This window comes from Myodes glareolus, chromosome 11, assembly GCF_982192425.1.
Source record: "Myodes glareolus chromosome 11, mMyoGla1.1, whole genome shotgun sequence".
Taxonomy (NCBI): domain Eukaryota; kingdom Metazoa; phylum Chordata; class Mammalia; order Rodentia; family Cricetidae; genus Myodes; species Myodes glareolus.
The window spans coordinates 5,617,371-5,641,508 of NC_142036.1; the positions used below are offsets into that span (position 1 = coordinate 5,617,371).

The 24,138-nt window shown below is 39.5% G+C and overlaps 1 protein-coding gene across 4 annotated transcripts in view; it reads right to left on the reverse strand.

Moving 5' to 3' along the window:
* The window catches only part of Esyt2 (extended synaptotagmin 2), a 107,771-nt gene that overhangs the window by 19,185 nt on the left and 64,448 nt on the right, over positions 1–24,138 (reverse strand). For all 4 annotated transcript variants that reach the window (XM_085698045.2, XM_085698046.2, XM_048437753.3 and 1 more), the window contains exons 6-13: positions 24,006–24,095; positions 15,361–15,416; positions 11,673–11,793; positions 8,821–8,997; positions 7,580–7,662; positions 5,334–5,382; positions 4,109–4,198; positions 3,614–3,709 (exon numbers count right to left, since the gene is read on the reverse strand). In XM_085698045.2, coding sequence (XP_085554171.1) covers positions 3,614–3,709; positions 4,109–4,198; positions 5,334–5,382; positions 7,580–7,662; positions 8,821–8,997; positions 11,673–11,793; positions 15,361–15,416; positions 24,006–24,095 — 762 coding nt within the window. The remainder of the gene's footprint in view (positions 1–3,613; positions 3,710–4,108; positions 4,199–5,333; positions 5,383–7,579; positions 7,663–8,820; positions 8,998–11,672; positions 11,794–15,360; positions 15,417–24,005; positions 24,096–24,138) is intronic.

Below are 24,138 nucleotides of genomic sequence, written 5' to 3' on the forward strand. Positions count from 1 at the left end.
TCTAGTCTAATGTCTTTCGAGTTACTTTTCTTATCTGTGAAATGCATATATGGCTGCTGCAAAGTGCTCAACACACATGAGTTACCAAGTTAGGCTAACATTCTAAAGTTGGGTGCCAAAGTCAGAGGACACAGCCAAGCTGAAGCCAGAGAGGGTAAATCCTAAGTCTACTTTAAAAAGAAATCATCTGCAATACAGAGGACAACAATGGAGTAGAAACTGAAGGTACTCTGAACAGGTTAGAAGTGAAAAAGTTATGGGCTGCAGCCACTTATGAAAAAGCTTTTCCTTTAGGAAAAGACCAAGAAAGTGATTTCATTTTATACTGGAAATCAGTAAGTAAAAAGTAAGTGCATACATGTTCTGTAAAGAACATTTTTTGTGGTGTGCATATCCTAATCATAAAGCTCAATGTCACTTGGACAATGAAGAGAATAAATTCTGAGTCTGACCACTGATGTCAGAACTACAAGGCAATTCAAGAATCCGACTCCAAAATATTTTCAATGAAAGGAAGCAGTTGTAGATTGAGAAAAAAGACCTAGAAAAGTTTCAGGAGATAGACTGACAGAAATACCCAGAAGGGTGGCCTTGTATGAGTTGGTGAGGACATTTTACCTAAGAAACAAATGCATAAAGCATTTTTCTAAACTGATAGTATATACACTGGCATCGTCATTCTAACTGCCTTCCTTTTGACTTATGTTTCTGAGGTGGCACAATACTAAAATAAGAAATGTTCCCACCTTAACCTCTACAATGCAAGGGTGAAAAGGGACACCCTCTACACCACAGGCTGAGTGCACAGTTAGGGACATCAAGTGCTGCCTATTTACTAGTGTAACTTGCCTATCCTTCAGGGTATTGATTTTTCTTGTCTATAAAATAGGGCTAAACACCTATTTTAAAAGTATGGTACCCTAGAGCCCCTTCTTAGAAGTAAGAATAACTGGGCACACACATGGAAAGCCTTTGTAAACAGAATCAGAATCTCAAAAGAGCAAAGACTGGTCACTAATCAGATCAAAGGATAAGTGGTCTTCAGAAATCTAACTAATTATAGAACAAACCAGAAAGATGATTTTCTACACTAATTAGTAGACTAGAAGGTCTTAAGTGTAGTTTTCTATGACCCCAGAGGGGATGAACCCAGCAGCCACCAGATTACCCTGAATAGCACTGGGAGTAGCAGCACCAGACAGGCTATGGAAGCAAATGTGATGAGATTAAAATAAAATCCTCAATTATATACTTCAGTAAGTAAACTCTTTCAAGTTCCTAGAAAGAAATAAATCATGAACCCACTCTCATTTTCTTCTTCTCCTCCAGAGACTCTGGCTAGGCCATGTGGCAGAAGCAGGCTCTCACAGAGATGGGTGGACTTCTGACTTCATGTGACCATGAGCAGTAACAGAGAGAACTGGGTGGAATGGACTGGAAGACAGCCCAAGTTCTAATGCTGCTCCTCTTGGTGAGAATGAAAAAAGTGAATTTAGAAGTGTTTTGTGAAAGTTAGAGCATGAACCCCAAAACCAACTTCAGCTTTTAGCTTTGTTTTTTCCTCAGAGGACTTATTCTAACACTCTATGGAGCAGCAGCAGTAGAGTTAGTTCAGGTTAGTTCAGCTCATGTCAGATGTACTCCAGCATCACAGCAGAGTCACATTTGACAAAACCAACATAAAATGAAGACACAGTAACTGAGGTCATGCAAGAAAATGAAAAGAGCATGCACATCATTCCAATGAGCAGACTGCACAGAAATTCCAGGCCACACTTGGGCAGTCTTCACTGAACACAGAAGAAGGAGCTGGAGGACTCACAAATAGTGTTCTATAGACTGAGGTAGTATTCTCACAAAACACTAGTCCCGACGCTCGCCTCTCTTTTAAGTAGCCACACCCAAAGTTTCCCTCGTAGATACTCTTAGGAAAGTGGAGACAGGAAGAGAAAGCAAAGAATGGTGGGTTGTGGTCAGTGGGTACACACCAGAAGCACAAAAAAACAGGGTGCAGAGAGTCAAAGGGCCCCAGGACACACAGGGATTGGCCAACAAAGCCTCCCAATTAACACAACAAAAAGCAGGGATGGCTCTGTGGACCCTTTGCCTCTGATGAGCCACAGCACACTGTGAGTAAAGTACCCTGGGATAGAAGAGCAGTGCATTCCCCGTCTCCTGAGCTCATGTGACATCTGACACAGCTCTACAGACAAGCCCAAGCCCTTCCCACTTAATCAACCACTCTTTTTTATATCTAAACTATGCAACAAACTCACTTTTTACATTTTTTTTTAACATTTATTTGGGGTATGGGAATTCCCAGAGCATGCAAGTGGAAGTCAGATGACAACCCAAAGTTCTTGCCTCCCATCATGCGTGTTTTGGTTAAAAGTACCTTTTATACACTGGGCCATTTTGCCAGCCTGACAATCAGGCATTTTATAACAAACTTTATTGTGGTCAAAAGCAGAAATCTCTACTGTGTAAGGAATTCTTTTGAAAGGCTAAATAATAATGAAGTAAATATTCCCAAACTGAAATAAAACTAGGTAAACTCACAGACTTTAGGTGGAAAGACTGGTCAAAAGATTAAGTTCTTCAATAGAAATGTAAGAACTTAAGTAGTAAAAATTAGACAAGGAAACTTCATTAAAAGAAAGGGTATAATATTGGCAAAGAGACAACCATATATTACTATTACAAAATGCTCAAAACTATTTCAGTTGCTAGGTTGAAATAAAAAATATTAATGGACAAAGAACATTTATTTCATTTTTGTCACAAGGCTCAAGTAAATGGACATTTTTCAAAAACTAAAAGGTGTTAAATGATGCAATTTCATAAGCCATCAGGATAAAAATTCAAGGGAGACCGAGGATAAGGGCAAGCAGAGTGCTTCTACGCTTTTGTTTGGAGTCTATTCACAAATGCACTTATGTGACTGAGCATTTACTAGGAATGGAGAATTATGCAATAGGCAATCTTGGTGGGTAAAACCCCTGTAACTGTTGACAATGAACTTTCTTTCAATGACACTGGCTATTGACACAATGACAAAGAGAATGCCTTAGTATGCAAACACACTGGCACCCAAAAAGTTTTCTAACAATGTACCATTTATATGAGAACATTACTTTAACTAGTGGGGTTTACACCTGGACAGTGTAAGATTTAGAACTATCCCTAAATGATTGGATTACTTTATATGTTCCCCTATGAAACCAAAAAAAGCAAATAAATAGGTTTTTAGGCTAAACAGTATTACTTGGCACTGTTTGTGTCTCTGTTCTGTACCTGAAGGTCAGTACACCCACCTGGTGGTATCAGTCACGCGCCACCTTAAAGCCTGAGGACAGTCACAGCTCAGCAGCTCATGACCTGCTGTTCTACAGCTAAGACACACTGTGGGTTTGTGAACAGAGCTGCTTCATTTAGTCACCTCGTGGTAACTAGGCTGTAATAATTAGATATAAATATACACATGTGCAAAGTAAATGCTACCTTGTGCCTCTCTGCTGCTGCCACACAAGATTAGGTGATATATTGTGTCTGAACAAAGTAGTAGTTTCCAAGTAAGGAAAGCACTCACAGGCGTTAGCTCTATACTACCTACCGGAAGGTTCCTTGCAGAATCCAAATACAAAATCAGCAGTGCAGATGAAAGACCATCATTGGCTTGATCCTTATCAGCTCTGATGTCTGCCAGCACCTGCAAGGTGAAAAAAGTATCAGTGGGTGTGTGTCTAGAGGAGTGCACACTGTTTTTGACTGTATTCAAGAAAATAAAAGTAAGAAATAATCTAATACACACAGAAGAACTGAACTGACGTCTTCCAAATGACAAGACTATCATTCCACACAATCAATTAAAATGAAGTACTAGGATGCCATGTAGCCCCGAAATCCCTATGCTACAGCAAGTACAAAATTCTAAGGTTTCAGAACAGGAATAATGACCTATGCATTGCATATTCCTGTCCACTACTGTGATAACTTGTGGCAAAATGAGTAAAATTACTGGGATAAAATTTTTAAACAAGGACCAACACAAAGACATTGGTGCTAATCATCAGGAATGGTGGTCATGAAGGAAGACACTGCACAGCACCTTATCCAGGTTCGCCGCATCTGACTTCAGTGTGAGCCACTCTAACTTCAAATGCAGCTTTCCTTTGGGAACCTCGTCCAGAGTGAACCACTGAAAAGAAAGTGATTAAGTTTAGTGAAAGTGTTCTGAATAAAAAATTCTAATTAAACCCAGTCTAAAAATGTTTCAAGGTGCTCACTGACACTGTGACACTAACAGGTCTTAACTAGCACTGAAGGAGTGCTCTTGTCAATTTATGCCTCATGTTCTAAGAGCCAAGGCTGGCTGGAGACCATGCTCAAAATATTCACCTGCTCTAACAAAACCCTCATGATGTAATGAGTGCTACCATCACATACAAGTTCAAGAGTTCCAGTACTGTCCAGCACTAACAAGGCTTCTGTATATGGACTCACATAGAATGTAGAAGCCAACAGAGTATAACACTAATTCCCAAATACTCAACAGCAGAATTGAACAAGTCAAGGTACTTGTTTTTATTCATTGCTATATATCAATTAATAAAACAGTTGTTTCAGCATAAAAGTCCTAAAACAAAGACCACAAAACAGTCAGTGTTAAAAGGGAACTGCCACACGTTCTATCCTGTCTATCCTCTTCCCCACTGTGCTCGTGACTAGCACCCAACAGCTGTACGAGAAGCACTTACAAGTGGAGAACACGCACTCCTGGAGGGAGGAGTGCTGCCGTGGACCAGCCAAGTCCCAACACTGATTTGGTTAGTTAGGCTTTTCTTACAAAAGAAGTCTCACCCATCTCTGGATCTTTTGGAAGTTACTGTACTGTTTCCCTTTATGTATTCATTTTATTTTATTTTTATGGCATTATGGATCACTTATAGTTCATTTACAGGTGCCTTTACACACTAACAGCACCATGCATCTCTGCTATTCACTCCACTATAGTGAAAATTCCCATACTGTGAGCTTCTTACAGCTCTGCCCTAATGCCTACAAGCTATCACAGTCTGTCTACAATATAAAGCCAGTTTTACATTTTGTGCTTACCCATACTTCCTGACCCAGGGCTTTGCGCATGCTAAGCAAGCATACTACTACTAAGCAATACCCTACGTCAGATGTTTACAAAGCAAATATTGTTCCTATAGCAGTAGCTAGGATTCTCACACTGGGTAGGTGGGCAATAGCAGTGGGTCACAGTGACTCTGGCATACAAGTAGTACCTACAGTGTTCATTAAATGGGCCAAAATCAGAGAAAACTTACTTCATCTAAAAGGCGCTCCTTCTCAACTTCAATAAGATCAATCATAAGACTATAGGAATGAAACAACAACAAAAAATTTTTAGAACACAGAAACATACTTCTTCCAGCTAAAATAACTTAAGTATTGTCTGTGGCAAAGAGTTCTAGAAATGCAAACTATGCTATACAATTTTCCAGGAAACAAGCTGCTTTCCTCAAGGCTTTCTATAATCTATGCCCAAGGAAATCAAAAGAAGGGTAAGAAAGAAAAGAGTCAAATTTTTGTGATCAAAATATTGAGCACACACAAGAAGGCCAGAACTAACTATGTATGTGCGTGTGCGTGTTCAGGCCTGAGGCTGACATCAGGGTCTTCCTCAGTTACTATGTATGTGCGTGCGCGTGTTCAGGCCTGAGGCTGACATCAGGGGTCTTCCTCAGTTACTCTTCACCATATGCATCAAGAAAGTATCTCTCAACTGAACTCAGAGTCTGATATGACTAATTAACTGGCCAGTTTGTTCTGGGCACACCCAGTCTTCCAAGTGCTAGAAGTACAGACAGCTGCCATGCTTTTCTGGCATTTTTGAGGGTTCTGGGTCTGAACTGATTCTCATGCTTACATGGCAAATGCTTTGCAAGAAACTCCCCAGCTCTAGCTGATTATTTATGTTTTTGAGAGACAGTCTCACTATTTAGACCAGGCTGACTTTGAATTCACAGAGATCCACCTGCCTTTGCTTCCCAAGTATGGGGATTAAAGGTGTGCACCACCATGCCTGGCTAGCTAATAGGTTTTTACATGGCATCCCTTGGTGCTACCAGTCATGACTGGGGAATTCAGCTATTTGCATAATGAATTATAAGTTCACACTATATCAAATCCACTAGTAGGTCAGAGAGTAGGTTCTCTTATCATCAAACGATCCTACTCTAAATCAACCATGTCACTACTTCCACAGAAACGGGGAAAAAGGGATTAATCTACACATACTTCTGAACATATCTCTTAATCTGTCCGCTCTCAGCCCTAGTCAATGACAACATGCTTCTAGTTGCTTTAATGACCTCCCATCTACACGCTTACATAGCATATTTGATTTGATCATGGTCCAGGTCCTACTTAAGTGGTGTACACAGTCACATACTCTGAACTTACAGCACAACATGTGGGTCTTAGCGATTCTGGTCAGAGCACAACACACAAGGCCATACTTGATGAGGCATGAACTTCTCCAATGTAATCTAATCCTCTACTATCCCCTCCCCTCAAATAAAATCATTTAAATAACCTTAGATAGACATGTTTTAGATGTATGTATGCATATCCTTTCATTATGTGTGCAGATTTAAATACAGAGGGGACACCCTCATTTATTTTCCTTACAGTATGGTCTTTTTTTTTTCCCTTTGTGGTCTTTCGAGAAAAGGTTTCTCTGTAGCTTTGGAGCCTGTCCTGGAACTAGCTCTTGTAGACTAAGCTGGCCTTGAACTCACAGAGATCACCTGTGTCTGCCTCCCAAGTGCTAGGATTAAAGGTGTGTGCACCACTACCCGGCTTGGTATTGTTTTCTTGAGACCAAGGTATCTCACAACCCTTGGATGGAACTCACTAACCAATTTTAGACTGGCCCCAATAATCCCCAAGGATACATTTGTCTTTGTTTCCTCTGTGCTTGAATTATAGGCATTATCAAGGCTCTTGGAGCTGGAGTTTCAGGCAGCTGTGAACCATCTGACGTGAGTCCCACGCACTAAGCTTGGGTCCTCAGGACAAACAGCAAGCATTCTCAACCACTCAGCTGCCTCTTAGCCTCAGAAATGCATTTTGAAAGCCCATTTTTCACAGCTATATTAATTCTTCAACGGAAGCAAATAAATCAGTATTTACTACTCCAATACATGGGTACAATGTAAATGACTATACCCTGGAAAACTGAGACAGCTTAAAATTAAGACCACATTTACAGCTTAGAAGGACGTATTTATAGACCTCCCTGCACAAAGAGGGGCTCTGTATAGTTGCTGGGGCCTCTAATTTGCATGGTCTAACAGGCTGGTGGAATCAGGCCTAGTGCTATTGTTGCTATAATGGATTTTTTAGAAGTAAAATCATTTTAGAACAATATCTGGTAAAAAAAAATCTACACATAAAAGCCATGGAAAATGCGTATGTGTAAATAAATGGATTTTAAAGCTTGCATCAGTCAGAGAGAGAGAGAGAGAGAGACTGCATCAATGACGGTGTTCCCAAATTTTTGCTTCACCTTCCTAAGAAGTCATCCTTATCTGGATCTTCATCAAAGAGTTCAATCTCCAATTCTTGTCCAGGGTGTTCATAGACTAAAGCCTGAAAATTAATGGTTCGTAGTTACTGCAGGTTTACTACCACAGTCAAGTACTAAGTATGGTGATTATAACAAATATCACCATGTACTTTTCTCTAGCAGTCAGCAGTTTTAAAGGTGTACTTTCTTACTGTCAGACCACACATACTTCTTGATGACTGGGCCATTCTAGAATACTTGCCCACAGCAAGTCGGCTGGGCATGTTTCTTGGTTACCTGAATTCCTTATCAATGGGCCCTGAAACAGGGTGGCAGTGTGCGATTACCACAGGCCTATCTAAGGCCTCAGGCCAAGTGAAGATGCAGAAAATAGCTCTAAGATCTGAAGTAGCTCCATCCAAATGCTTACCTTGAAAAACCACTAGCCACTTAGCCACTCAAAGAATACAGAACTGACAAGGGGACAGGGAGCATAGGGTGACAAGAAAGGGGCATATGCACTACTAGTCTCAAGGACAACTCTGTTCTTTAAAAACCTCAATTTTGGATCCAGCAATTTAAGGCTACATTTGACGCTGCACTTGAAGAACATTGGCCATAGTACTGTACTTAGAGGCCCAGACCTCTGCAGGTAAAGAAATTCAGTGGAATGGCTATTAAAAGTAAGGCCGAACCTGGCTGGGTATGGTGACACACACCTCTAATCACAGCACTTGGGAAGCAGAAGCAGGAGGATCATGAGTTGCAGGACAGACTGAAATACATGCATATAGTATTTCAAGGAAAGGAAATAAAATGTAGAGAAAAAAATGAACATAAACAAAATAAAACAAAGCAAAAGGAAACAAATATAACAAAAACAAAGCCAATAACCATGCAGTTATCTATCCACTGAGATGTAAAAGTGTCTAGATATTTAATAAAAAATTTATAAAACAACATATTTTAAAGCTTATATTTTAGCCATATGTAATATTAAAGCCAGAAAAACTTATTTATATTAAGACAATATATGCCTTACATAACTAATGCTTAAAAATCCCTTGTATTCACATTACATGTTTTTTTTTAATTAAAAAAGAAAGTACAAAATTTACTCAAAATGGGAAATTAAAAAACTTTAAACAATGGTCCACGTTAGCCATACTTCTGTGTGACAGATCTGGAATGAGACTTCTAGTGCCCTCACTCAGTTACTATATATGGCTCCCACTGCTTACCTCATATACCTCATTCCACTTTGGATTAAGGTTCTCTTTGATAATCTTACTCTGGAAGATTTGGTTGCCCACTCGGATAATTCCATAGGGGTCTGATTTTCCTTTGACGAGGCCTTTAAGGTAGGTGTCTTTTCCCTGAAGATCCTGAGCTTCAATAAAATGAATTCTTAGGACACCCTGAAAAAAGCAGCAAACTACTTAACTATTTGCTATGAAGAATGGAGGACACACAGTGCATACCCCAGCAGGGACTGTGGCAGTTCAATGGAGGACACACAGTGCATACCCCAGCAGGGACTGTGGCAGTTCAATGGAAGATACACAGTGTATACCCCAGCAGGGACTGTGGCAGTTCAGCTGGGACAAGTACTCAGAAAGCAAGTATTAAGGGAAGACAGTATGTTATCCCACTAAACAGTAGGACTGTTTATGGGTGAGGACTCCACAGCAGAAATGCAGTGAGCTACACAGCTGCCTGCAGAGAGCCTTGAACATTCTTGGTAGAGGGAACAGTGACTGTAGAGGTCCCAGGAAGTCAATAACAAGGCCACAAGGCTCAGCCAAAATCCTTACATTCTGGGACTAAGTAGGTAATAATTAACATGTAGGGTATATCAGACCTGCTACTAAGCACTTCTTTTTAGTAACCATGCTATTCAATTTTTAGACCAATTCTATGAAACACTATCATTGGGCCTACTTTGTAGAGGAGACACTGAAACTTTGAAATATGAAGTACTCATCAAAAATAAAAAGTTCTTTTCAAAAGTTGTCTTATTTATAAGAGAAAAATATTTACTCATTTCATTTATGACAAATAAAAGTTTGGTGGGATAATAATACTCTTCCACCAAATGCTTAAAAAATTACAGGCTAACATTTCTGGCTTGTCAGGACAAGACAAACTTCTCTGAAGATGAATACACTTTAGAAAGCACTAAAAGATTCTTGTCTGTAGTTTCATATGGCTACAGCTAAGACGATGTGACCACATCTTTTCCCAACATTGGTTTTAAGTTCAGAAAACAAAGGTAGTTGATCCAAGCTGGCTCCAGTGCTTATTGTACTTAATACAAGAGAGGCTCCTGTATCTTAGAAGAAAGAGTTCTCCTTTTTATATGTAGAGTATCAAATCTGTTAAATGTGAACATTAAAAGTTTATCATCAAATTAAATGAAGTGTGCTTTCTTTAAAAAAAAAAAAAAGGAATAGGCTAGAACATAGGTCCTGGGTTTAAGCCTCAGCATCAGAGAGAGGTTCAAAAAAAAAAAAACAACTAATATATATACAATGTGTGTGTGTGTGTGTGTGTGTGTGTGTGTGTGTGTGTGTATGTGTGTGTCTATGCATGTATGGTCATGCGTGTTTGCCAATTTTTGTATTGTTCAAATCTAAGTGAGAAAATAAGGGCATTGAGGCAATGCTATTTTCATTTCAGAAATAAAAATGGAAACAACACACCCATTAAAATGGCACCACCTTCCCTCTTGTTTTAGTACAACTAGAATGTATACATTCTAGGATAGAGTGTATAGACAGAATGTATAGAATGTATCAGTATTATTCTTTATTGTAGACAATCCACAATACTACTATTTTCTTGACCTCTGTGGATCCACAACGAACAAATTAGAACTGAATCTCTAATGACAAGAGATATGTCTCACTTTTGCCTACAGTGGTTCTGTCTACTCAAGGTGACTCCATAGACATATGACCCAGTTCTATGCTCCACATTACATAGAAGCTGAAACTGAGGTCCAGCCATAAATACCTCAAGTTCAAGAGTTCTGCTTTCTTTTTCATTCAGTACAGCTGTTACACATGTACCTCTTCTGTCACTGTGGTAGTTTGAATAAGAATGGCTCCCATAGGTTTGTATATTTAAATGTTTAGGGAGTAGCACTATTTGAGAATTAAGAGGTGTGGCCTTGTTAGAGGAAATATGTCACTAGGGGTAGGCTGTGGGTTTCAGAACTCCAAACCAGCCTCAGTGGTTCTCTCTTCCTGCTGCCTACAGATCCAGATGTAGAACTCTCGGCTCCTCCTCCAGCACCATGTCTGTCCATGTGCCACCAAGCTCCCTGACATGCTGATAATGGACTAAACCTCTGACCTATAAGCAAGCCCCAGTGAAGTGTTCTCCTTTATAACAGTTGCCATGGTCACAGTGACTCTATACAGCAATTCTAACTTCAATGACTAAGACAGTCACCTTATACACTATGAAATTCCAGAAATAATCACATTCCCATGTCATATCAGAATTTTTATTGTATCAGCACTCTCATTTCACTTGTTGTTGAGAATGATTAAATCTCCATAAAAACACATATAGCATATACCTTTTGAGATGACTTTTGCCGGCTGTTCACTGCTATCTTTACGACTTGTGATTATATTTGTAGAACTGAGCCCTAGTGATACCCTGAAGGGGGATGACTGAAGAATAAGAACTTCTAAGTCTCTGAACAGCCTTAGGGTCAGAGGCTCCCTAACACATCTCTGAGGGAATGCAGGGCAGCTACCAATGTATTAACACAAATGGCAACACAGCTGTTTAGAAAGACAAAAGAAAGTCTAAAGATTAACACACTAACTGTGGTTAGGCCAGGTGGTGGTAGAACACTTTTAATCGCAGAACTTGGGAGGCAGAGGCAAAGGGATCTCTGTGAGTTTGAAGCTAGCTGGTCTACAAAATAAGTTCCAGGATAGCCAGGGCGACACAGAGAAACCCTGTCTAAAAACAAAGCAAAACAAAACAACAAATAAAAACCAACCAAACAAAAACACCTTGTGCTTAAAAGGTCGTGGTAAGTATTTAATTCTAGTGAATACAAAAGCATGCTTACCTTTGGTATGGGAAACCGCAACTGCGCTATTTGAACTTCACTGACAAGAGGAACAGTGATTCGATTGGGAAGCACCAGATAATTTGATATTATATCCAAAATGATAGTATCAGATAAACCACTGTTAGTTGAGAGACAAAGAATAATATATATAAAAACATGTACAACTTTGATCCTATAGCCATGTAGGGGATTGGAGTTCCCTAACTTTCCCAGAATAGTACTTAGAGGCAATATTTTAATGTTTCAACTACACTGCTATTGTAACTATGAAGCAGAATTTTTCTGTAATACTACATAAAATTCTAGCTCCATTTCATAATTTAATGAACAATTTTTCAAATATCCCTACATGACTTAAACATAGTTAAATTACATTTCTTTACATTTGTTTTAACATAAACATTTCAAATATATATAAAAGCATAGAGAATAACACAGTAAACATTCACAAACCCATTTCATGTTTATGCATATATTATTTCTTTGCTGTTGTATATTGTTTCAAATGAAGTAAAATAATTTGGTTGTTTTTCTTCATTCTGAATACTTCAATAATTTTGATCTATTATAACACTGCATAACAAACTCAGTGATATAAATAAAAGACTACAGGAAAGCATTTTGTATCTATCTTTACCTGTTTTCTAAGGTAGATGTGAGAATTAAACAATGCATATATAACAATACTTTTGGAGACATATCCATGCAAGCTTCCTTACTCTAAAAATTTTTACTAGAACCCTGAGTTTTAAAAAAGAATGATTACTGCCAGTACTGTCTGGTGTTAAGTTACTAGCAAATATACACAATTACACATGCAAACACGTCCTCTGCCATCATAATCACTTAAGCAAAAGTGATCCACATGTGGTAACAAGATGCGGACCTTTCGGTTTAATAAAAGGAAAGGACTCGGTCACACACAGCGCCAATCTTCCTATCGGCATGGAGCCAGTCATCTTTGCTATTAACACTTCTAAAGAGACGTAAAACGCTTGAGCAGCAGGTGCTGTGCGCCTGCTCTTCTGTAAGGAGCTAGAGGATCCTACACAGCCAATGTCAACTCCTTCTTACCTTCAGCATTTCCTCTCAAAGTGATTGTTTTGTTTATACTGAAATACCTGCTGAAACAGAGACCCCTTCCTAACTGAAGTCCTGAAGAATCTCACTCCTCACTGCTGGGATAACATAGCACTTGCCTTCCTGCTGGCACTACTATGCTTAGAAGACAGTGATCCCAGAAGTAACTGTGGCCAACATCCCAGGCAGGCTCACTGTACTATTAGGTGTGGACACTGCTCCCAGGCCCCTACACAGCATCCATCCAACCGTCGACAACTTCTTGTGCAGGCATTGGTATCCAAACCTGGCTTTCAGCACTGTTCCTGCTCGTACCACTGACTTCTGCCTCTCCTGACCCTGACCTTTGCCCTTTTCCATATTCTCTGTGTAGAATAAGCTCTTCACTGAAACCTAACAGGAGTTTTATAGCATGACAACAAAAATAGTTTTCACAGTGAACTGATTTAGACATTATTTTTACTTTGTAATGACTCCAATTCTTTTTGTAGCCCATGAATACAACATATATGCTTATCTTGCAAAGTCTTAAGTTCATTATATCAGGCTCTGTTATTAAATAGTATCTTTTTTGAATATTTTTAACACAAGGTTTGCTCTATACTTGATATATGCAACAGAAAATCTTTTTAAGATATGGTTCTCACATAGGGAGAGCTTGCCTCAAATCTGCTATGTAGTCAAAGATGGCACTGAACTTCTGATCTTCCTGTCCCTACCTCCCAAGCACTGGGATTCCTGGCAGGTATATACTACTCTATCAGGCTTAATAGAAAATCTTTGTGTGATTTCCTATTACACAGTCCAATTTTATTTTTTATTACATAAAATATATATCACAGAGAATACTATATTTTATAAAATATATATAATTACATATAAGTTATATATAGTATATCTAAATATGTCATCTTATTTTGAAGGATATTTATATATATTGCCACTATGCCATAGATAGCTTACTTTTAACAATGTATGCATATTTATCTCTGTATGTGTCATATATATAAGCATGTATTTGTGTGTGTGTGTGTGTGTGTGTGTGCGTGCGCGCATACAGGTATGTGTGCATATTTGTGCATGTGCCTTCATGTGGTGAAAAGAGGTCAACATTTGGTATTGTTTTTCAGATGCCTTCTATCTTGCTTTGTAAAGTGAGATCAATCACCTGTTGCTTATGGCGGACTAACAAAATCCAGCAAGCACTGCTATTTCCAGAGAAAGTTCTCCCTTTATGTGGGATACAGCTACATCATTCATGAGTTGGGGGTCATGGTGTCTACATAATTGAACATTCCTTGACTTCTTCTGGCTGTTAAAATCACAGGGCCCACCCTGTCCAATCCATCTGAAGACAAGCTCAAGGAATCACCTGCAGGCTGTATGAACAGTGTGCATCATTTGGCATCAACACCTACCTGAGCCTAACATCCCACAAGAATGCTCTGGGAGCTGCAAAGGCATCTGCAGACTAAGCTCTCTGAGAAAAGCTGTGGGAATGCTATTCCCATCTATGTCCAAGTGCTAAGAACAGTGGTCGGGTTAGAGCAGGCGTGTAATACCCAATTTCGGTTGAGTGACAGTACTGAATTTTAAAGGTGTTATTTACACACTGAATTATTATTATTTTGAAAATTATCATTTGGAGAGCTGGGTGTGTAGCTAGAGGTATAATGTAGTTTAGCAAATACAAAATCCTGAGTTTCAGCTGGGCAGTGGTGGTGCATGCCTTTAACCCCAGCACTCGTGAGACAGAGGTAGGTGGATCTCTGTGAGTTTGAGGTTAGCCTGGTCCACAAGAGCTAGTTTCAGGACAGCTAGGGCAGTTACACAGAGAAACCCTGTCTCGAGACCACCCTCAGGCCCGAAAAAAGAAGTCCTGAGTTTAATCCCCAGCAAAAGATTTAAAAGTGTCAATTTAAATCAGTATTTTGTTTATAATCAAGATTCTAATGAACTTACCAAGAAACCTTTCAAAGTTGTACTTTCTTATCCACAGATAACACTACTTTTATTAACCTGGTAAACCATGGATATTTTACTTGTGACTTGTTTCAGATTATTAAAGCTGCTATCTTTTTTAACTGAGAATGAAACAAAACTTGGTTTTTGCAGTCATTTCAGAGGCATAAACAAGTGTACGGAAATAGAAAAAAATAGTCTGAAATCAAAGTTTTGGAATTGAATTTGTAAGCTATTTAAGGATTTTAAACCCAAAGATTAGCAAAATAGCCACTAGAAATAAATGTAACTAGTAACTAATAAGTCATGTTTTTTAAACTTCAAACAAAATAATCAAAAGAACAAAAAAGGAAGTTTTGTAGGACAGAGTGCACTCTGTCCTAATCTACCATTTCAGACACACAGACAGTGACTCATCTAACCCTCCCACAGGGGAATGGACACTTGGTGACTCAGGTGTCCGTTATAGGACAATTTCCTTGTTTATTATTCATTAAGTTGTTATTGAATGGAAAAGAGCTTCCACTGCTTTGGTTTAGAAACTTCACATCTAGGTTCCATTGTGACCCACTCTCTCAAGAATAAATGTGAGGAGAGGCAAACTCTCCTCAGCAGCCACTGCAGTCACATCGACAAGACTTACTTCAGTCCAGGGATGTCCAGGAGATTAGTCAATCCTGTCCAGTTAATCTCTAAAAGCTGTTTTTTAAAAAGAAGGAAAAGTATTAAACATCTGAAATATTTCCAGGTATCACAGCAAATACAAACAGGTTTGTGTAAATGAAGTAAGTGTGATACCCACCATTTCCCAAGGGGTAATACATCAAAGACAGCTTTCTTTCACTGCACATGAAGACCTGCCTCAGTTTTTACTTTTTGATAATGCCATAATTTTCTCTACTAAAAACATATATAATTTGTTTGCCCATCCTCCTATGGTTGGATCCTGAAAATATTCTCCAATTTCTTCTTTATGATAAATTAACATTCAGTGAATATTCTATGTTTTGTTAGTTTGTCTTTGTTATTTCTTCGTTTATTTGAGATAGAATTCACTACATAGCCTTGGCTGACTTATAACTTACTATGACAACCAGGCTGGCCTTAGACTTCACAGAGATTGGCTTGTCTCTATCTCCCAAGTGCTGGGATGAAAGACATGCACCACCAAACCCAGCATGAATAAATATGCTCACTTAAAGGGAGAAGGATCTCCCTACCCCAGCAAAAATATTCTGATCTTACTAGAAAACCTAGAATACTAGACATGGTGGCACATGCCTTTAATCCCAGCACTGGGGAGATAGGAGGCAGGTGGATCTTTGATTCAAGGCCAACCTGGTCTACAGAGCAAGTCTAGGAGTCAGGACTCTCCATCCAGTTTTGATCTTCAGACCCCTTCCTTATATTACACATTATTCCATGCAATAATCTGAAAGCCACTCCCAGTATCAGCTTTGATATCCTACTTATTTTACCAAAATAACAACTCAAAACAAAAAAAAATTTCTCTGCCTAGTTGCAATGATTCATCAGTTCTTCAACTTTCCCCCATATGCACTGCTATTCCTCAGCAAGACTGGCAAGGGTATAAGACATGTCCACGGTTAGTTCAAGAGATCGATTATAAGCCGGGCGGTAGTGGCACACACCTTTAATTCCAGCACTTGGGAGGCAGAGGCAGGTAGATCTTTGTGAGTGCAAGGCCAGCCTGGTCTACAGATCAAGTTTCAGGGCAAGCTCCAAAGCTGCTACACAGAGAAACCCTGTCTTGAAAAACAAAGAAATCTACTACAACATAAATGTGCTATATAACATCATTTTCAGTGCAATGTGCTTTGAATCTTGGTTACTTGTGAGGTTGAAGCAGGAGACTTGCTTGAGTTTAAAATTCAGAACCAGTCTAGGCAACAAAGCAATGCTGTCTCTTTCTTACTAATTTTGTAAATAAAATACTTGTTTTATTTTTGAAAGTATGACTCTGAGCTAGAAGTGAAGCTCAATGGTAGAGCATGGATGAGGACCTAGATGGGATTCCCTAGCACCTGGGAAGCTAAGGATTGTTTCAACTTAAGACAAGCCTGGCTGACAGAGTGAGTTTGATTCCAGTTTCAACTACACAGAGACCCTGTCTTCCCCTCCAAAAGCGTGTGCTTCTGTTTGAACAGACATACGTGAATGTTACCAGCTTATATTTAGCAGCTATGACTTAAGACTGTAAAGGCCCTAACATGGCACTAAAACACCAACCTGTTGTTAGTACCTAAGTGAAATAAACACAACTGGCAAATACATCTCCAGAAAAGAATATTTTTTTTAAATATTTTATTTATTATGTATACAATATTCTGTCTGTGTGTATGCCTGCAGGCCAGAAGAGGGCGCCAGATCTCATTACAGATGGTTGTGAGCCACCATGTGGTTGCCAGGGATTGAACTCAGGACCTTTGGAAGAGCAGGCAGTGCTCTTAACGGCTGAGCCATCTCTCCAGCCCCCAGAAAAGAACATTTTAAATGCTATGTTTATCAAAAACAACTCTGAGATTCCATCTTACACATGTAAGAAAGGCCAAGATCAAAGACACTGAGGACAACTTATGCTGGAGAGGTTGTGGGAAAAAGTGAACACTTCTGCATTGCTGGTGGGAATGCAAGCTGGTACAGCCCCTGTGGATGTCAGTGTGGCGATTTCTCAGAAAAGTAGGAAAACAACTTTCCTCAAGACCCAATAATACTACTCTTACTACTTTTATGTATATATCCAAAGGATGCTCAATTGTGCCACAAGGACATGTGCTCAACTATGTTCATAGCAGCTTTGCTTGTCATAGCCAAAACCTGGAAACAACCTAAATGCCCCTTGACTGAAGAATGGATAAGGAAAATATGGTACTTTTACACAATGGAGTACTACACAGCCAAAAAAATAATGACATATTGAATTTTGCAGGCATGAATGGTGCTAGAAAACGTCATTTTGAGTGAGGTAACCCAGACCCAGAAAGACAATTATCACATGTACTCACTCATAAGTGGTTTTTAAACATAAAGCAAAGAAAACCAGTCCACGAATCACAATCCCAGAGAACTTAGACAACAATGAGGACACTAAGAGAGACATACATAGATCTAATCTACAAGGAAGGTAGAAAAAGACAAGATCTCCTGAGTAAGTTGGGAGCATGGGGACCTTAGGAGAGGGTTGAACGGGAGGGGAGAGGCAGGGAGGGGAGCAGAGAAAAATGCAGAGCTCAATAAAAATCAATAAAAAGAAGTCAAATAAGGGAGTCAACCTCCCTCAGGACCCAGCAATACCACTCTTGGGAATATACCCTAGAGATTCCCTAACATACTACAAAAGCATTTGTTCAACTATGTTCATAGCAGCACTATTTGTAATAGCCAGAACCTGGAAACAGCCTAGGTGCCCCTCAATAGAAGAATGGTTAAAAAAGGTGTGGAACATATACACATTAGAGTTTTACTCAGCGGTAAAAAATAATGACATCTTGAATTTTGCACGCAAATGGATGGACATAGAAAACGCTTTACTGAGTGAGGTAAGCCAGACCCAAAAAGAGGAACACGGTATGTATTCACTCATAAGTGGATTCTAACCATAATTAAAGGTCTTTGAGCCTATTATTCGTGATCCTAGAGAAGCTAAATAAGAAGACGAACCTGATGAAGATTATTTACCTATCCGCCAGGAGGTAGGAAATAGTCAAGAGTCCCAGGTAACCTTGGGTGCATGGGGGGGGGTGGTGGGAGGGTTGTTGGAAGGGGAGAGGGTTAGAGAGAAGGGAGTAGGGGAGGAATGGAGAAAGCTCTGTTGACCGGGATGGGGGGAAGGGAGGAAGGATGAATGTGGGATCAGGGAAGAATATATTTCAACTAAGGGAGTCATATTAGAGTTTACAGGAAACTTGATTATATATGGGATCCCAGGTCCAAGGAGAGATCCCCAGATTGTTCTCTGGACAGAGGAGGGGGTGCCTGAACCAGCCTTGGCCCGTGACCATACTGATGAATATTTTGCTTATCACCATAGATCCCTCACCTGGCGTTGGATGACGATACAGATGGAGGCCCGCGTTGGAGCACCGAACTGAGCCCCCCAAGTTCCAAACGAGGAGCAAAAGGAGGAAGAAAATGACGAAGGACTGCGAGGGATACTATCACCCACTGATACAAGGGGTCGGATCTAATGAGAGTTTACCAAGGCCAGATGGACCGTGACTGAAAGAGCATGTGATCCAACCAGATTCTCTGAATGTGGTTGGATTTTCTGAATGTGGCTGGCCTGCAGTCTTTCCGAGAAGCCATTGACAATGACACTGGGACTGGTTTCCTCTGCATATACTGGATTTTTGGGATCCAGTCTGTTTGGATGCTCACCTTCCTGGACCTGGAGTGAGGGGGGAGGAACTTGGACTTCCCACAGGGCAGGAGACCCTGACTTCCCTTGGGGACAAAGAGGGAGGAGGAGAGGGAGGGGGGGAGTGGGAGGGCGTTGGGAGGAGGGGCGTAAATGGAAACTTTTTATAATTTAATAAAATTACTAAAAGAAAAAAAAAAAAAGAAGTCAAATAAGGAATAGCTAAACGGATATCACAATCTGAATCATAGCACCATGAGAGCTATGCTGTTGATTTGCCAATCCATTTATTTCTTGTTATTCACAATACAAAATGTATACACTTTGAAGTGATTATAAGTGTATCTGCAAAACTTTCTACTAAACCAAGAGCCCATAGTAAATCTTGTATTACTCATATACTTCTTATTACTAGATTAAGTTTAGTGACAGGAGCAGTTAGAGTCAAGGGACAGTTATTGTAAAGAAATATTAATACCTATACCACACATCTACGAGGAACAGAAAGTTAAACCCTGAGAATTCAATGTGGAAATCTTTTATTTGTTATTCTTCCTTTACTATGTATACCACATATTACTCTTGATATAAGCCTATGAGCATAGAAATATGAGAAAATAAAGCATACCTATCTCTAAGAACAATTAGAAAATAAGCAGTAGCCCCCATGTTGAGTATACTTGTTCAATTTGATTCAACTATATAAATAATTGGTTTTCTACTATCATCGTTAATATATAAACAAACTCACACTGCAAAAAAGCCACACATTATTTCTAGAACTGTGCAAATACTTCTGATTGTCCTAGTTCACTTAGCAAATGTATGATTCACAGTATAGGAAAATTTATGAATGCAATAAAGTTGGTAATGTTCTGAGTTTAAACAAAAAATAAATTAAAAAAATGCTTTGCTTATAGGCACCTATAGAAAAAAAAATCTCTGAAGACAAACTACTAATAGTCTTAAAGAAGTCTTCCTACTTCCAAAAGATTAAATGGCATTAAAAGTCTCTGTTTTGCACAATTCAGGACCATCATGGCAGGTAGCATGAGCAGGTAGACAGGCATGGAGCGAGCTCGAGAGCAGCTCCGAGTTTACACCCTGAACTACAGAGAAAGCTAAATGGGAATGGTGTGAGCTTTTGGAACCTCAAAGTCCACCCTCAAATGGCACACCTCCTCCAACGAAGTCACACCTCCTAATCCTTCCTAAACAGCTCTACCAATCTGAGAAACCATTCAAATATGAGCCTATGAGTATGAGGGTCATTCTCATTCAAATTACCAAAGTATGTAATAAAGATCAGTTGTGAAGGTGCCAGTGTTTGTGGGGACGAGTGAGACAAGTGTGAAATAAGCAGGTCTATATAACAGCGTGAGTGAGTATGTGAGACAGTGAGTGCATAATGACACAGGGAAAACTGCAGGAGGAATGCAATCGTGGAAACCCCTTGGAAAGCATTCTTGGAAAGGCAACTAAAATGATTTAGTCCCTCCTGACCTCCCTAAAGACTGGTGTTAGGATAAGAGAACCAGGGCCTCTGGATGACTAAGATCTCAATTTCAGGAGACTAAGGCATAAGTGGAATGTTTCTAAACACAGGAAGTCATTTCTGAGCTGTGGCAGAAGCACAACAGACAACGTGGTTCATGGTTATGAAAGAAAGCCATGTTTTACCCGGAACAACAAAATGTGTACAATTTTATTAAAGCCATAGAGATGCATCATCAAGACGGCTCAGAGTGTAAACATGTAAATATGACCTCAGTTCAATTCTTAGGACCTATGCAGGAGACAATAAGTTGCCCTTTGATTTTTGACATGTGTGCCATGTGCACTCATGTGCAGGGCACACACAGCAACACACACACACACATACCAAATACCTGAAAAATGCTTTGATTTATTAGTTCTGTCACTATATAAACTTTTTCAAACTGCTACCACATGTGGAACATGGACTCTGGGGTAAACTAAATCTGTGTTCCCAGGCCAAGGCCATTCATAGTTGACTCTAAAACAAAACTAGCTTTTATCCCCTTTGATTTAAGAGTTGTATTTTTTTTTTTTTGCATTGGCACAAGCCATACAGAATGTATGCTTTCAACATATCAAAAACTACTTAGTGAGATTGAGTGCCCTGTACACGTCCAATAACAGAAAGGAGTTCTCTGGTTCTAAATTATTATTTGGGATGCACTTTTATGGATACATGAGCACATGTGCCTATGTGTGTAGGAGAGAGGTCAACATTATGTGCGTTCCTGTATTGCTCTCCACTTGTAAGACAAGGTCTCTAACTGACACAGAGGTTACCAACTTTCTAGACCAGCTGGCCAATAAGCTCTGGAAAAATTCCTGTCAGTCCCCCCAACTCCCAGCCCTGGGTTTTTAACACTGGTTCTGGGCAACTGGGATCAGGTCCTTACCTCAGTGAAGTACACAGCAAGCTCCACTAAGTCATCTTCCTAGCCCTCCCTTTGGTTATCAGAACTTTTTTAGTCTTTCACTCCTAGGATTCAAATCTATGGCCTGACACATGGTAGGCAAGGAACTGCAGCACTGAGCTTCATCCCTACTGGCTATCAGAACACTTCTCCACATTTTCCTCCTTACTCTAGCACCTCCGTAGCGTCAGAACTTCACTAAAATGCTAAGCCTATATTTACCTTTTTACTGTGTGCCAGTCACTGTACTACGTTTCTAACAGCAAGCACATCGTGACCTAGACTTAGTGTCACTCATGCTACAGACAGGAACTGGGACTTAGAGAGATGGCATGGGCTGCTGTCACAGCAAGAAGACAAGGACACCAGGCAAAGTCACCACTGGCACCCATACCGCGCTGATCTCTGTCCCCACAGCGTCCCACCAATGTTCCACGAGGACTGTTCCCTTGACTTCAAACTTCATCGTGTCAAGAATGTTTAGGGTTCCCTCCACAATAAGAACCATATTATCAAAACTAATTAAACAATCAGCAAGCAGAAAAACATGTAAGTGTTTTATACAAATCTCTGGTACTAGTCTCTGAATCATTTGGGCAGTTAAAAAAAAGTAAAACAAAAAAGCCCTTTTGGTTATATTTTTCATCAGGCTCAGGAAGAATTATTTGGCAGCTAACAGTAGTAAGTTCTCATATTTTCCAGTTGAAAGTAACTGAAAAAACTCCCTTCCCTCTAAAGCATGTTCAGTGGTTTCATTTACCATATATGGAAAAGGGTGATTCTGATATTTCATCCTTCTGTTCTAGGCATTCAAATGCCCTCTGGGAGTTATACTGTAAGTCTTTTTAAAAAGTGACTTCATTGGTGGAAGAACCCAACCATGAGAGAGCACTGCTATGCTGTGAGGAAGACACAGACCAGGGGAGAGGATCTTTATATTAAGAATATTTCCAAAGACAAAAATATTAAACTTTTTAGCAGTTTATTAAAGAACTTTTAAAATGGCCATAAATGGAATCAGTTCTTACATAAACTGGCTTTAAAAAAAACTGATAGGAGAAAAAAAGATGTATTTTAAATCTGTGAACTTATTTCTCAAAAATTCAATAAAGTAAAAATGAATAGATTCCTTGATAGTTTTTTGAATTTTAATGCAAATGGTCTATTTAAACACATTAAAAATCAGAAAGTGGAACAATAGTGCTGGAGGCAACAGATGCATTTTCATGCAGAGGAAGCAGCTTCCATATAACACTTCAAAATCAAGTAATAATTTTCATTAAGTCTTTTCAGCCAAATTATACACAATGTCCCTTCCATCTTAAATTACGCATGATGTTAGTAGTACCTTCCCACAAGACTTGCCAAGGATCATAGGCAGTGTCCCTCTTAGAAGGCAGCTCACTAAGCCTCCCTGAACTGTGGAGACACAACTGCCCTTCACTGTAGCATTAACTGCTCCTGCCATACAACTTTCAATACTACAGTGGCAACTTGTCTTGGAAGACAGACAGAAATCTTCTAGAAATAAATTGAGTAAAACAGCTTAAGACAGCCGGAGAAAAGGATAAAAATTAAAGAGGAAAAGACATGGTTAACATTTCCCCCATTAGACATTCCATCTCTGCAGCTGGTGCACAGCAGGCAGTAGTGAGAAATGTGGTTAGGATAGGGGAGCTGGGGCTTCGAATGCAGGCCGAATGCTTACTTAGCACACACAAAGCTCTGGGTTCAATTCCTAGCATTTAAAGAAAAAAAAGGCACTGAAGATAGTACTAACCATAGGCTGCAGGAGCTTGGGTAAGGAGGAAGAAGTCTGTCTGATAATTAAGAAATAGCTTCCTTTTTGTTTTAGAGCATTTACAATAATAACAAAAGAAATATAATCTAAAAATATGAAGTGACAACATAATCCTTAGGCAAGGACTAGAAGACCAAGCAACAATTCCAATTACAGGCAGAACACACAAAGCTGTACCTCTAGTCCATCAAATACACCCCCGCCCCAGAGAAGAAAACACACTTATCTCAGAAGGGCAGTTGGAGAGAGAAGTCTGTTCGGACTAACGGGGATCTATGTCAGAGCTCCAGTACTTAATCTCTGGGTGACTCATACAGATAGACCTCGTAAGTTCAGTTCCAGGTCAGTAAAAGGAAACAGTATCTAGTTTTACAAGTAGGAGGATTAAATACACAAATGCTATAAAATCGTCCTTAGTGACAGGTCAAAGGTAGCTTCAATTTATTTAGTTAAAAATTTCTTTCCACAACTCCATAAACAGACATTTCTATATTAAGGGAAGACTATAAAGGATCACACCCTTACTTAAGGCACAAAGAAGTGAAACACTCAGGGAAGAGTTAAGGACAGAATCGTGTTCTTTAACTTTATCCGCCTGTATATGCATGTTACTGCCAAGAGAGGGAAGAGAAACATGATATCATGAAATGACTACTTACTGGCTTCCTAAGGAAGAAGATGGACAAAGCTCCAACTAGAGGCATGTCTCCAATCAGGGGCTCCAGGATCACTCGCATGGTCCCATGAATCTGAACTCACATATGAAATCACAAGTCAGGAAACATAATTCAT